This window comes from Diadema antillarum, unplaced genomic scaffold (genome assembly GCF_040938485.1).
Source record: "Diadema antillarum isolate AM-2024a unplaced genomic scaffold, OU_Dant_1.0 seq00000233_RagTag, whole genome shotgun sequence".
Lineage (NCBI taxonomy): Eukaryota > Metazoa > Echinodermata > Echinoidea > Diadematoida > Diadematidae > Diadema > Diadema antillarum.
Window position 1 is genome coordinate 302,115 of NW_027271282.1, and position 16,834 is coordinate 318,948.

Sequence of the window (16,834 nt, forward strand, 5' to 3'; positions counted from 1 at the left end):
TCTTTGTGTGCTATTCACACATGCATATCATCGTGATAGTTTCCATTTTTTTTTAAGTTGGACCAACTTTCATATTTATGATCAAAATGTGCAACAGGAGAATAAAAAGTTTTTCATGTCCACACACAACAATAAACACTTTTCACATCATGTTGCGTAATGAAAAATCAATTTAAAAAAGAAATGCTAAATTTGAGCATAGGCCTATGTAAGCAGGGACTATCATCCTGCAATTTGGAAAAGTCTGAGATGGCCTATGCTTTCGCCATTAAAGTGTGCTGGTAGATATTGTGTGGATGGAATCAGTGCTGTGTTTTTCTGTAATCATAATTTTGAATAGTTAGCTTGTCATTAGTGCAACTTTGCATGGTTGCCATTCTGTTCAATGACAGCTCCATTAGTGACCCCTCGTCTGTCCTTCTGTGCAGTGCTGGTCAAGAAGGTGTCCACCAGCCAATCACCGACAAGGATTCCAGTGAAGGGGCCAAGCCAGTAGACCAGCAGGTGGGTGGGGACCTGGTGGTCATGGCAGCCCCACCCAAGGGCAAACCCCAGGACGGGGTTCATCAGTGCTCCAGTGTAGTCTAAGCCTGAAATAAGGAAAACAACAGCAAAAACAATTAACAGCACGCTGTGAGTGGAATAAAACAGGATAGGTTTATTAAAGTGATGGTTACGAATGGTTACACACTTTCCCAGAATTGAAATTATTCTAAATTTGCCCAATGCAATATCGCCCTGGTCAGTTTGGTATTATTTTGGCTTCGAAAATTAAAAAATATATATATATCAGCAATAGGGACCTGCTAGCCTTGAATACTGTTAAAAAAGTAATAATCAAGATGGAATTTTAATATCATTTTGATTATACTTTCGATTGTCCTTGAGCTTTTGTAATATTGGTCCACATGGAATGACTGGTCAGCAACTCAACTGACCAATGGTGCATTTTATATTCCTTCAATTACCACTACTAATCAACCCCTCCATGATAAGGGTTCAAGGTTTTATGAATAGTGATGAAATTACTTTGTTATCAGCAGGACACCCAGTGGTTTGTATAGAGCAACTGCACAGGCTATTCATTGATGAATTTGATTACATCCCATGCCACTGGCATTAGATATTAAAGTTTTATTCATCAGTCTATAATACATACTGCATGTTCATTGAACCTTGGACAGGGGAGGGGGAGGGGGATACACAGATTTTGATCTAATACCTTCTGTCACCAAGCCAAACATCAAGGTTAACAGATATTAATTCAATTAATCAAACTGACATGCACAGTTAAAGTAATCATTTTTCAAATAGGAATATCTTGCATGTTTAAAGAGCTACTGCCCATGGTCACAAATTACACATACATGAGCCAGATTATGGCAACAACAAAAAACACACACACACACACACGTCTTTTAATAAGCATTCACCTCAGTATGCTGTATTTTCTCCTTAACCCCTTGAGGACGGGCTGAGTTTACTACAACATGCATTTCCCATAGACATCTGCCCGAGTATAGAGTACTCGGGACTTGTCTTCAACGGGTTAAAAGGAGTATCATTTGCCACCATGTAATATGAAACTACCTCCTCAAATTACATTTTGAGAGACAGAGGAAGATCATATGATTTACTTTATTGGGTTAATGACATTTCCTGATATAAATTTGATGTGCATAATGAAAAAGAAAATGCTAAATGGATACATGTAATATGTCTCCCAAATGGTAATGAAAAATTCATTATACTGTAATCTAAACAACATGAAAAAACACTACATGATGTCATAGATATGGCATCCATTCAACTTTAGAAAAAAAAAATCAATATCAGTGACAGTAGTGGATAAACTCACTGAGTTTCTAGTTTACAAGTTATGTAACTGTGATTACTGAGCTGGTTAGAAGGTTCTGGTTACTACTCAAAACAGGTGTTTTTATATATGATTCACTGTTCTGAAGTTGATTTTACTAGACATACCGAAAGAGCTTTTACAAGAAGTATTACTAGAATTATGATGATAAAAATAATAATGATAATAATAATAAGTGATAGCAGTATAAATCTAATATCAATTAATAAAAAAAACATTCCATTTGAATCATACAAGCTGAGAGCTTAAGCTAAGTATTGTTCAACTGTTTGCTGCTAATTGTGCAGTATTGTGAATAAACCAGATTGAATTGCATTGAATTGAATTGAATTGAATTGAATTGAATTGAATAGCCTAAATCAGTCACGGGTGACACAGGTAGATTCTTCCAATTGAAACATAACAGTAACACACACTGTAAACTCACAATGCACTCCCTTTTAAGGCATACTCTCTGTCTAATGTTAATAGATTCTGCAATGGAGCTACATATTCAAAGCTGGGAATTAATTCTGACCTGATTCACTCTGTCTCACTCTCCTTTTCAGGCTAAATGGAAAATAAAAAATCTTACCATAGATGACCACCAGAACTGAGATGACCGCATTGATCAAGCGCCAGAATCGTCTGCCACCCTGAAAGACACCTGCAACAAGCTTTAGAAATGTCACTGACAGCATCTCCACAGCAAAACCCACAAAGGGGGAGACCTGGGGATGGATACAGAGAGATATAGGGAGAGAGAGAGAGAGAGAGAGAGAGATCGATCAAGAATCAAAGCAATAAAACAATATTAGCTGAGGTCCCTTAGCCTTGCTTCAACACTGTCATACAAACGATATCCTTATCACATCATACTGTACATAAAAATGTCCATAAGGACGTGACACCAAGTAAGAGCTACGAGGAGGAAAAACGGATGATGCAGACCAGTGTCAAAAGTACAATTCATGTGCTTGAGGGAACTGAATTCACACCCAAAGTACAAGTTCACAGAAAAAGTGTTTTGTTGTTGCTGTTGTTGTTGTTGTTTTTTTTTTTTGGGGGGGGGTGGGGGTTGGGATCGATGATAAGCATTTCCAGGGTCAAAGCAAATCTGTCCAGTGTTTACAAACACAAATCACTAAGAATTATATTTCTAAGAGAATGAATGAGCTTTTATATCTAACCCAATTAATAAATGGACTCATATTGACAATGAATTTGTACACATGAATCTGTGGCTTTGCAATTGCGTAATTGAATCAGTATATCCAACATTTAGTTTGGACTTGAGATCTGCATGTATAAATAGTTGAACGGCCGCTATTTTCACATACATTGTAATATACCCAATTGCAAAATACCTCTGGCACATTCTTTTTACCAACCGGGTTAACTTGGACACATTTGTAATCAGATATTTATTACAGTACCCAACTGGTGGAAATAGTGAAATTGTAAGAATTTAACCTTGACATTTGACCTTGAGCATGTGTACTCACAAGTTGATAGTAACAGTCCACTGATAGGGAAAAGACTTTTTAGAAACCCACTGGCTACATTATATTGATACATTTTATGAAATCTTTCCTCCGCTTTTTTTTTAGATGAAATCCACATTGGGCCGAATGCATAAAACAAGCAATTGCTTGTAAGCAATTGCTTCAAGCAAAAGCACAAGCTCGTCTAGTAAAAGGTGTAGCTCAAGCAATTGCTTAAATACATATGCATAATCTTTTGCTTGTGCACATACCTTTTGCTTGCATTCAGCAAGCAATTGCTTAGGGTTCGAACACTAATCTGATAATCTGATAACAAAGGCGTGTTTCGTATTAGGTATTTCATAGGGGCATGTGTGAGCTGGAACCTGACATAGCAGTATAGTGATCATAACAACGCTCATATGAAATACACACACACACACACACACACACACACGCTTCCTTTTGCTTGTCCCGCACAAGCAATTGCTTGCGTTTTTCAACAAAGGGGACGTCACGCCTGTGCGAACACAAGAACAAAGGCGAGTGTGGCAGCATGCATTTGAAAGGGCATGTGTGTGCAGAAACATTTCCTGACATAGCAGAAGAGCTATGAAATGACACTCATAAATACACACACAGACGCACACACACACAACTATACACACACTCGTATTACTGGCTGATTCCCACCACTGCTTACAATAGCCCGCATCTGCCAGATCGCACGTGGAGAGACGTCTCCTTGCTCTCCACCGAAGTGAGACATCCTACCTGTTTTTCATCAAATTTTGCGTGCTAACCACTGGACATTCCCGTTGTTGAAATGAAAAATTTCTTACTCTACTTAAGAGTAATTTCTTGTAGATTTATACCACTCCTTCACAATTGTTGTCTTTCTTCCATGAATATGAAAATGATACTTAAAAGGGAACGTCCCAGATAAGCAAAAGCTCAAGCTCATTTTACAGAGCTTGGAAAATCGTAAGCAATTGCTAGCAAGAACTAGCAAAAGGTATGTTTTATGCATACATCTTTAAGCAAATGCTTGGTCTCTAAGCAATTGCTTGCGGACAGCAAGCAATTGCTTGTACAACACTTGCTAGCAAGAGCTTCTGCTCGCAAGCAATTGCTCGTTTTTATGCATATACGGATTCGAGTAAAAGGCTAGCACAAGCAATTGCTAGCGTTTATGCATCCGGCCCATTGGGCCGAATGCATAAAACAAGCAATTGCTTGTAAGCAATTGCTTCAAGCAAAAGCACAGCTCGTCTAGTAAAAGGTGTAGCTCAAGCAATTGCTTAAATACATATGCATTATAATCTTTTGCTTGTGCACATACCTTTTGCTTGCATTCAGCAAGCAATTGCTTAGGGTTCGAACAATAGCGTCACGCCTGTGCGAACACAAGAACAAAGGCGAGTGTGGCAGCATGCATTTGAAAGGGCATGTGTGTGCAGAAACATTTCCTGACATAGCAGAAGAGCTATGAAATGACACTCATAAATACACACACAGACGCACACACACACAACTATACACACACTCGTATTACTGGCTGATTCCCACCACTGCTTACAATAGCCCGCATCTGCCAGATCGCACGTGGAGAGACGTCTCCTTGCTCTCCACCGAAGTGAGACATCCTACCTGTTTTTCATCAAATTTTGCGTGCTAACCACTGGACATTCCCGTTGTTGAAATGAAAAATTTCTTACTCTACTTAAGAGTAATTTCTTGTAGATTTATACCACTCCTTCACAATTGTTGTCTTTCTTCCATGAATATGAAAATGATACTTAAAAGGGAACGTCCCAGATAAGCAAAAGCTCAAGCTCATTTTACAGAGCTTGGAAAATCGTAAGCAATTGCTAGCAAGAACTAGCAAAAGGTATGTTTTATGCATACAACTGTACGTTTTTAAGCAAATGCTTGGTCTCTAAGGAATTGCTTGCGGACAGCAAGCAATTGCTTGTTTTTATGCATACGGATTCGAGTAAAAGGCTAGCACAAGCAATTGCTAGCGTTTATGCATCCGGCCCATTATGATGACATGTTTCTGTTTTGCACTAGCACATCAACAAAATACCTGCGATGCCTTATGGTGCATATTGTAGGCCTACTGTATTTTATAAAACCTGTATGATCTGCAGATAAAGATTCTGGGGAGCTTCAAAAGTAGAGTTTTGGGCCATGGAATCATTGGGGTCACAGGTCAAAGTGAAACTGCTAAAATTTCATTTTCTTTTTTTCTCCATATCTTGGGAATGACTCTAGGTATCTGTTACACGCAACTTACATACATTTGTATACTGTACTTACAATGCACATGTGATATAAAGTACCAGCACGTTAAATTACATTGTATGTCCTGAAATGAATGGGAGAAAAAATATACTTTCTCTGAACAATTTATAAATTGCAAAAATTACAGGAAACAGCAACTGTAAGCCAAGTCTGCCAAGTCCATCTACAGGGTAACTACAGTGTACACTGTATAAGAATCTGATAGAACTGTGAATGCATCCTTGACAGAAAGCCTACACAATTTGTATGTTTGCATCATGATTTGGATCACTACCAAAAACTAATAACCTGAGTGTTTCTTTGGCAATGGATACAGTGTGTATGTACAAATGTGCAGCGCATGAGTGTTGACATTTTGTCAAACTCTTTTCATGACTTTTTGACTACAATTTTAGCAGACAAATAGAAGCAATGTGGTAAGCATTACAGTGTACCTCCTTGAACAACAGCTACTAGTTACCCTGTTGAGGACGAGTTCCGAGTATACTTGGGCAGGGGTCTAGGGGAAATGCATGTTGTACAATAGCAAAATCAGCCTGTCCTCTATGGGTCAACAAAGTTACTACACAACTCCAGCCTTGCAGGTTAATAACACAGGATTTGTTTAGCCACTATGGTTCTGTTCTCTTCTCATCTGTGCACATTCTTCAATGAAATTGATCAGTCATCCATGTACAATTTGTAGGAATCTTGTGTATGGGCCTCCAAACTATGAGCTACATCCCTTATGATTTAAAAAGAGTGGATTAATCCTGTTTTTCTTTACGATACCAGTGCCATGTTATTGTTGTCTTCTTCTTCTTCTTCTTCTTCTTAGTTGATAGACTATATTGAGCATTTTTATGTAGCATACATTACACAAACCAAGGAAGTGTAAAAAAAAAAAGAAAAGAAAAACTACAGGTCTTTCAATTTAGATCGGAAATACATTACTGCGGGTCTGCATACATGGGCAAGTCCAAGATAAACTGTAAGGTTGCCTGAAAAGGCAATTTAATTTCATCTTTGTTCAATATTGAAACATTTGGTATCATTTTGCAGCTTATGGGTTGAAGTTTCATATTTCATAGAAAAACTTTATCATGCAAATTTATGCAAATTCCAAGGACATCAAACAACATAAATTATGTGCAATAGGCCTATACTGAGGTATATTATGTTTAGGACATTGATTAAACAAAAATAGATAATTCAAAGGGACACAAGTGACATTTGCTTTACGTGCATATTATGCACCAAAAGTGATAACTTAAACATTCTTTTAAAGTCACTGCTCCCAAAGGTATACAGTACCTTTAAGCATGTGCAATGAATATTATACAAAGGAAATTCAGCAAAATTTTATTCTTGGGCATTGATTTCCATTTTGATTCAAAATAATCCTGTAGATTACAAATGTGGTCTCTAATCAGGAAGGTCAATAAGAATATGTCAATACTGTATATTTACTGTAAATTGTACAAAAACCTGCTGATTTGTTTTTTCGCCAGACTTTAAAGGACAAGTTCACCTTCTTAGACATGTGGGCTGAGTAAATGCAGCAATATAAGTAGAACACATCATTGAGAGGTTGAGGAAAATCAGACAATCCATTCAATAGTTATAAATTCTTGAAGTTTCAGCTCAGTCATGGCTGGATGAGAAGACTACTACAGCTTGTGATGTTACATGAGTACAACGACATAAAGAATATAATAAAGAAAAATCAACATATTTTCATTTTTCTTGCAAAACAAAAGAATACTTGACTGCTCTCTTTCAGAAGGCAGGGGAAATAATATTACCCTTAAAACACTATGTTAAGGGTAATATTAGGGCAAGTCCAAGATAACACGCGCGTTACGTATGGGACATTCAGAGACTTTTATGACCTGAAAAATAGTGTTAATGGCCTTTGATCATATTGAACTTTATCATGGTGATTGATATCTAGGAGAAGTATAATCATGTAAAAAATTTAGAAAAATGACCATGACAATTATATTCTAGAAGAGAAAATATGTGCCGTTACGTATGGGACCAGAAAAATTTTGTTTTTTTGAACATTTTTTTCAACCTCAAAACTCTCTGAAAGTATTTCATTCTACAACTTGTAACTCACTGTGATGAAAGTCACAACACTCAAGATTATCACAGGTAAGTTTCATGTCATTAGGCAAAAAGCTCTAATTACAAGTTCTAATTAAAGACAGACATGACGTGTTACGTATGGGACAATTACGTATGGGACACTTTGTCCCCCATTCATTTAGTGTGTGAAGAACCATGTTTATGGGTATTTTGCATAATCATTGAAGTAAAATCAGTTGGAACTACACAAATACTGATCCAGATTGTCAAGGAAATAGTATTCCTCAAATATTCACCATCATAGTCATATTCAATCATATTTTTATATTTTTATGACCAACCTGAGTATGCATGCCCTTTGTCCCCCATTCGTTTAGTGTGTGAAGAACTATGTTTATGGGTATTTTGCAATTTAATAATTTTGCAAAATACCCATAAACAAATTTTTGCATAATCATTGAGGTGGAATCAGTTGAAATTATTAAAATACTGATCCAGATTGTCAAGGGAGCAATATCCCCCAAATATTTACCATCATAATCATATTCAATCATATTCTATATTTTTTATGACCAACCTGAGTATGTATGCCCTATTTTTATCAGGATAGTTACTACTAAAAAATTGAATAGTTTAAAGTGTTTACTTCCATTGATGAAGGGCAGTTTGCCATTTAGTTCCAATAAAAAACAACTTGACACAAGAAATATTAATTTTAATAAATAAGCAATACCTGCTGCATGGAATTCCAGTAATCAAGCTGATGTATGATGTCTGTCTAGCAGTCAGGTCATTGATTTGAGTCACACCCTCAGTATGTATACCCATGAATTTTGTTATGGCTACTATTGAAAACTGAATAAGGACAATTTGTGTATCACTTGCAATTAAAAAAAAAATAATTCTACTTTATATATATATTTTTTTTGATATCACAACCATTTCAAATTGGATCTCCATCAAATTAACTTTGAATTCCTCTAGTCTAGTTCATATTATTGGTTTCCAGTCATCTCATAAAATGTTGAAAACTGAATCCCCATTTCCACAAAAACTATACCATCCCTTTAATGCTGATTTTCATTGTGTATTTTGCCATCTTCCCCTCCCCCTTTCTGAAAATTGTTCAGTCAAGTACATGTATTGTTTCAAGTGTCTTTAACTCAAAAAGTAGCTACAAAGTTGGGATGCTTTCTTCAGGATGATTGACCATTTGTGTACTGAGAGACCTTCCCAGCTAGCTACATGTATTCACATGTAATATATATGAGGATGTCCCATACGTAACGCATTTGTCCCATACGTAACATTATTTCAATGCCTAATAAAAGATATTTCTTTCACTTTTTTTTTCTTTTTCCTATGGTATTTAATTTCTCTAAACAATAAATTAGAACTTTCCAAAAGGGCATTTAAATGACCTTAGCAATTTCAGAAAAAACCTAAAAAAATGACCTCAATTTGTTACGTATGGGACATCTCATGATAGGACACGAGCTAATTTGCATAATCATTTGCATAATCCCTAAATTTTCATACCAAGCTAAACTATTTGATGAACTTCTTATGTCCACATATTAATCAAATATAATTTGCTTTCCTTTGAATAAATATGAATTTTTATAAATGTCCCATACGTAACGCTGTGTTTTACATTTATGCAAATGAAGCCCTTGAAATTTGCATAAATTTACGTAATATCATTTTTTCCTCCATGGATATCAAAACTTCAACTCATAAGCTTCAAAATGATACCAAATATGTCAATATTGAGCAAAGATGAAATTTTGCCTTCTGAGGGGACCTTATCTTGGACTTGCCCATTAATATACATCAGTGATAATTTGAAGAAGCGTGCACTTTATTCAAAAAGTGAAGTTTTGTGAAATTCCTTATTTTCCTTATCGCTGTACGCATGAGACATTATAATCTTCTCATCCAACAGTGACTGCGCAGATACATTGTACACTACTTTAAAAATTCATAACTTTTGAACAAATTGTCTGATTTTCCCCAAATTTTCATTGATGTGTTCTACTAATATCGTTGCATTCACTCAATTCACATATTATGAAGGTGAACTTGTCCTTTAAAGGTCAAGGTTACCAACCTCTTGAATCAAAAGAATAACTACAACAAAGTAAAATGTCATTAAGCCCAATATGAAAAAATACATTGTAGTTTGCAGGCAAAAAAAAAAAAGGTTTGAAAATGGACCACCCATCCATAATGAACTTGCTATAAAATACATCATTAAAAAGCATTCCCGACTTTAATACCATGTAGAGTAAATTATATGATGTGGAACAAACATAAAATACAACTGTAGCATAAAAACATAGAAGTCAGCAGGTTTGTGAGCAGGTTACATAGCTGTATGTATTTGTATACAACCAACTAAATCAAATGGTCTTACTTTTTTTTTTGTAAAATGGTTAATTTAAATACAAAATGTAAGATGTGGTAGCAAAATAACAATCAATTTATTGTAAACTCAGGTTTGTATCAAGTGTGTGTGGGTTTTTTTTTTTAATTGCTCTGAAACATGGATGTGGTCAAGCATAAAAACAAAGGGAAACATAAACCTGACAAACAGACACAATATTTGTGTATGCTTCATGAAAACATTAAAGGTTTTACAGAGACTCCAACCCCAAGCACCATCTGATCTGGAGATTCTCCCGCCTGAAACCCTTAGCAAACGGGAGACTCCAACTTGATGTGTGCGAAGCGCTAAATTCCCAGGGTTCTAGATGCTCTCTGGTGCTATCTAAGGCTTATTTTTTCAACATACCAAGGTACGATAGAAATAAGTAAGAAATTCTTTCCAACGGGAGACAAAGAGCCAGGGCGGGAGAAATTAAATCTCAAGCGGGAGAACGGGAGATTTTGCAAAAATGGGTTTTCGGCGGGAGATCTCCCGTCGAAAACGGGAGAGTTGGAGTCTCTGGTTTTAACTTTTTTTTTTTTTGAAACAGTCTTACAACTGTACCTACTTAGACCAGGGAGGTGTCCCAATCCCTACTTGAGACTTTGGGCTAGACTTTACAGAAGGACCTACAGGCTACACACTGCACTCTACATTGACATATCGTTGGTACCAGGGTGACAAAACCTCGTATCTCAATATTTGGTGAAAATGAGTTTTCTTCACAAATATTGAAGCTAGGAACCATTACTATGTAACTCCCAATCCTTATATGCCCATCTGCAAAAATAAGGTCACAAATGATAAATAAAAGTTGGCTGTTTCCATTGACTTACATGTTATGGCAGCCATGTTTTTTAGCTCTCCTGAACATAAATTGACATTTTTGAGATACGAGGTTTTGTCACCCCACCAACGATATGTATAATTGTACATATGTACAAACTGGAGCACGCGTAGGATGATTGCCACATATAATACAATCTTACAGGCTCTTAGTAATACATGAAGTATCATTTCAATTGCATAATACAGGTACTGTTACGATGTACTCAGTGTTAGTGTCATGTTAGGGTTTTGTAAAACTAAAGTTCTGATCTCTCAATTCATATCCATCATCTTGCACTATTTTGCAGTTTTCTCAACTGCTAATGCTATAAACTCATTTAGTGCTGTGCACTGACAGTGACTTTGTAGTATAAATGCGGTGACGACCAAAATTTGTTGATCATTTTCACTTTAAGTGTCAAAGCTTTACATACTTAACAGAATCATCAGGGATCAAGGTGAATTGATAACACCAGAATAGTAGAATATAGCACGTTTTGTCAACTTACATGTCATTTAATAATAAACGTTAATATTGGTGCCAAATTACCGTAAATATAAGTTACAATTGAGTAAGGTCATTGAGGATTAAATACATACGTACACATTGCATTTCTCTTTTTCTTACTTGACAGGAATTTTTACACAGTGTGGTAAACTTACATTTAATCCTGCACTGCAGTTTTCTGAGATCATTTCGACAGTAGCCGCGTGAAAATGTCGAGGGGACGGGGCCCATGATGACTTCCATATGAACGTCGTGTAGCGGTATGCTGCGATAGCACCAAGCAACTCGACCAGTATGGTAAGAATGCCTGCGACAGCCGTCAACTTCCCTCTCAGAATGTAATCAAGTACCGCTGCTGGATTGGCAAACCCTTCGAAAATCAGGGCATAGAGGATGGTGAGAATGAAGAGCACTGTAGCAAAAGGCAAGAGGCCAAGTCTGAGCACCATTCCATTCTCAAACAGGCAGCACACCAACTGAAACGTGTCTATCAGTTCTACAGCATACTGGTAGGAAGGTCTCGGGAGAGTTCGGCGACAGACGGCGCGGAGTACGTGGCACAGTCCGAAGGTGGCCGCGTACCAACAGAGAGAAGTCCCTATTTCGGCATACATTGCAATGTCAGTTATCAATCAAACTGGACAGATAAACTACGGCATTCACTTCCTCGCTCAATGCTGAAACTGATGAGCTGATACAGACCACATGACACTGAAGTAGGATGTATTTTAGTTTCCAGCAGCAGTCACTTTAAATAGCCTTGAGCGCGAGTACGGCGCGATCTACGTCTGCCTTTGGCTCAGTAAACAATGTGCTGCGTCGACTCTGAATGCCGTACATACATGTATCCCATGCATGCAATGCACACCCACTCAGCAGCTTCGCGTACGTAAGCAAAGCTGAACAAGTGGCATGCAGTCACTGCATGCTGATAGTGATAGGCGGACCGTACCATTGCATCATCAATCGTGTGGGGTATCCCCAAACAGGGCAACCGTGATGTGTACATTGATTTGTTGTTTCAAAAGTGTATAAAAGTACATGTAGTAGCAAAAGTATAGGTGGAGATGAAGATTGAGCTTTTAAACTTTTTGCGAGATACTAAGAAACCACTTATGAAATGTTACAGAGCATACCATTCTAAGAGGAATTCAAAGTTTATTGATGAAAATCGGTTTTGAAATGGCTGAGATATCCAAAATAAAGTAAAAGAAAGCCATCCTAATAAAGGGTGCATGGGTCCCACCTTTTATTATTATCTTTTATGGCAAATACGAAATCAAAATTGTTTATGAAAAATCATGAAACTCTCCCTGAATTATTTTTCATTTAATCATCATGACAAAATGAAAAATATGACAAATTAAAAATTTAAAAATCAACATTGATTGGAAATCAATTTTACCATTTAAATACTAGTCATGCTAGTAGGCCTACATCACGAATCCATCGAATAGAAAGCTATCGGATCAAGTCAAACTGTAAATCCAAAAAACAACAACTGGACAACGGATCATGACGTAAAAAAATTATTATAATTATTCAGTAGTCTATAACAAATTGTCAAGCACAAATTCGATGCGGAAATATACAAACTCTATAGAATTGGTAGAAATGCCTGTCGATTCATGACCCGCAATCGTTCTTAAAATTCTGCAAGATTTATTTTCTTAAATATAATCGTCTCTTTCTCTGTTTACTTCTTCATCAGCGTTTTATTGTTATGCGTTACCATTTTAGGTCCTTAATGCTGTTGTTGATGTATTATCATTATCATTATCATAATCATTTTTTATATATACAGTAATATACAAGTAGGAGTAGTTCTGTTGTTGTTGTTGTTGTTGTTGTTGTTATCATTATCATGACCAGTACCGTCATCACTATGACATCACTTAAACATCAGGTTTTGAATATGTAACTAAACTGTTTTTCATAGTAAACTATCCTCCATTAAAATACCTTTTGTAATTTCACTATACATCAGTGACCAAAGTGTTTCGATTGATTCCCAATCAAAAACATTGCTAACTGCATCATTTATTTCCAACAATACAAATATCATAGCTACATAAAATCAGCAGGCCTACAACATTGATCTAAAGCACAGTAGGCCTAAAAATCTAAAATCTCCATCTCCATCTCCCAGTCCCTTGTATCTGTTTTCGTGCTGCCCCTCCTCCCCGCATTTTATACATCATAATAATAGGTCTTACAAGCTAGCTTTATCTCTATACGTCTATCTTATTTTTCTCTCTTCTTCACTCTTCTTTATAAATACCCGTTTATATCTTCTGACCTATATATAAATAAGCACCTCACCAAAACTGGACTGGGCATCCCCTTGTTACAATTCATTTCCTTCTTCATAAATTCTCGTCACGTATATACCAAGGAAATGTATATTCCTTGTGTGGTTATTGATATTCGTTTTGTATGAATACTCTAATAGGTATTTCTGTCCCATTATTGTGCGATGTTGTCAAAGTCTGCTCATTAATGTACGAATATAATAGGCCTACTCCTCTTCGTGCCCATAGCCACTCTGCCCAATCGAGACACCAATAGCGTATAGTAATACCCGTAAAAGTTATACTTGAAAAGAAGGTTTCACAATTTTGTAATGTTTCCTTCGCCAATGAAAGAAAAATGCAATCCAAAAATGCGTTTTACATGCATGCATGACAGTTCAACACAAAAACAAGCAACCAAAGCCTGGTTGAACCATTGTCGTATTTACGTTGACTTTGATTAGATTGATGGGAAGCGTCCTGCAATCGTCAGGTTGCTAAAATCTGCCACACAACGCATTGTCATCGATCGCTATCATTGGATTAGGCCCTAGTGTGCACCGCGACACCCGACTCTGAAATCTTAGCTTGTTTTGCAGTCTTTAAAAAAAGATCAATGACTTTGGTATGCTGATTATCTGTAATAAATTCCTCATTCGAGACTCTATGCTATTAAAGCTTCCGGGTATAGGCCTAATGTCTGAATGAGTTTATGTTAAAGAGATGATATATAATTGATTATTACAAGTCATAATGAATTATAGATCATGAGAAGAATAATCATAATACGAACCAGATAATGATGATGTTGCGGTAGACATTATGACATTTATAAAAAAAATGCATTCATGCAGCAAAAAAGTTCATCGGCTTTCTTCCACGTCGTTCAGATTTTAATTACGTCTTGCATCTATGCGACTGCTAACAAATTTAATGACATTGAAAACTGTACATGTATCAATAAGTTATTCATTTTTATCGATATTTTTATTCTTTACCATATTTTAAGGGGCGTTGCAAGAAAGTTGCAGTCACTTGCGAATCTCCCAAATTGATCGCATGCACTAAGTCTCAGAAATTCATTCCAAACTTAATTTGCATTCAATTGAAAGACTTGCAGTTGATTGCAAGACCTCATTGATTTCAGTTTTCTTCTTGTAACGGAAAGTTGCAATTGATTGTATTTGATCTATCAATATTGCATGGTATGCAATTGACATTTGCCATCGATTGCAACTCGACTTACATTGTACTTGCAAAGCCCCTATAATCTGGCTTCCAGGGCACCGTTGACCAGGTGGACAGGCCTGACAAGTTGTCAGTCTCTGACAATTATCACAGTAACGACCAAAGAGTATAGAAGCGCATGGCACGCCACTGCGTGCGCTTCTATACTCTTTGGTAACAACCACTGACCAGAGCTTCACATCCATTCAAAACCAGGAATTTTACTGAACAACAATTGTCAGCGACTGACAACTTGTCAGGGTTGACATCTTTCATTGATGAAATGCTGCGGCCTTGGCTTGTTTTTGCCTCCCAGAATATTAACGCCCTCTAACGACGAAAAAAAAGTAACAGGTTGAACTGTGTGATCATGCTTTCGGCGTCTCGACGGCAACTTCCTTGCCGCGATGACAAGTTTTTTCGGGCATCAGGGACTACAATTGGCAAAGGGTCTGGAAAACAAAATAACATACTATTCAATCTACTTCATACAATGTACTATGCGTGTAGATCAATGAGACACGCTAACACTGCAGACTAAGGACACTTTGGAATCTATATAATCATCCATTACTATACTATAAACAAACTTTGCCAAAACGACAGACAAGTAAAACCAGACATCGGGATACGAAATTACAGATTACAGTACACCCTTGTCCTCTAAACATACCATACAGTTCCAATGCTTACTTTTGTAACGAAATGTAAATCATTACCACAGAACTGGGCTGACTGATTATAGTAGATTCGCAATTGCACAAGTCATGATTAAAAAAAAAAGTTGATTGAATAGTCATGTAATCATAACGCAATATGTTATGCCCATTATCACCATCATCACAGACATTTCAAAGACAGACTGTCATGCATCATCAAGGTCCTTAAACTCACTTTGATTAACAATCAAAATTAATATTCGTACAAAATGTAGGCCTGTAAGTGTTATGTGGTTACTAAAATTAGCACAAAGTGCGTGTGCAATAGTCAACCTCCCATAAAGACACGATTGGTTTTCATAGTAAACACCGGCGTTTCTACCAATAACATGACCATGCACCGAGGCCATTAATAGAAACTGAAAATTACCATGCAGAATGTAAACAGCTTGTATCCGGGTTTTCAATATTTGTATAATTTATAATGATTATTTTGTTTCCTGAAACCGACTACATAATTATGTATTACTAATGCTTATAGTGTACAATACTCCGAAAGAAGAGGAATACAGTATGTCCAAAAAATTACAATCGGACTTTCGCACTGATAACACCAAATATGATTAAACTGTCCAAATGCTACTTCAGGGTCTTAAATAAAACATCTTAGCTCTATTTTGCAGAAAACCCCATTCAATTTGGTCAAGCGGTTACAGAGAAATGTGGATAGTTGTATAGAGCATGTCATGAGTCTGATTCTTCCAATTTCAGCACTTGGATGCTCTTGGAACTGCATATCAGTGTGTAAACACAATAGACAGAACTTGGAGGGAAGAGATTCCTGACATGTTCTACAAAATTCCTCATTCTCTTTGACCACTGAAGTAAATCGAATGGGGTTTTCTGTAAGATGTGGGCAATGAGTTATAGTTTAAAACCCTGAAATTGTATTTGGATTGATTCACTATTTTAAAAGTTATCATTGCGGAGGGTCCCGTTGTATTATTATTATTTTTTTTTTTGGGGGGGGGGGGGGGGCAAAAAATACGGTATAGCAGGGACCGCGTCTTTGCCCAACTAAAGCTGTGTTATCACAGCGTTATTTTTCACATTCCTTTTGCATAATTATAATTATGTCTCCATTTTAGAGTATGGTAAGGTACCTTAACATCGGCAC

General features: G+C 36.7%; 1 protein-coding gene across 1 annotated transcript; it reads right to left on the reverse strand.

The window, feature by feature from the left end:
- Positions 1-263: 263 nt before the first annotated feature.
- LOC139729297 (aquaporin-11-like) lies at positions 264-12,251 on the reverse strand. The gene is made up of 3 exons (XM_071640225.1): positions 11,636-12,251; positions 2,451-2,586; positions 264-590 (listed from the first exon to the last, which is right to left on the reverse strand). Exons 1-3 carry the CDS (start codon positions 12,092-12,094, stop codon positions 352-354), a joined length of 834 nt encoding a protein of 277 aa, XP_071496326.1. The 5' UTR covers positions 12,095-12,251; the 3' UTR covers positions 264-351.
- Between the last annotated feature and the right edge of the window lie 4,583 nt (positions 12,252-16,834).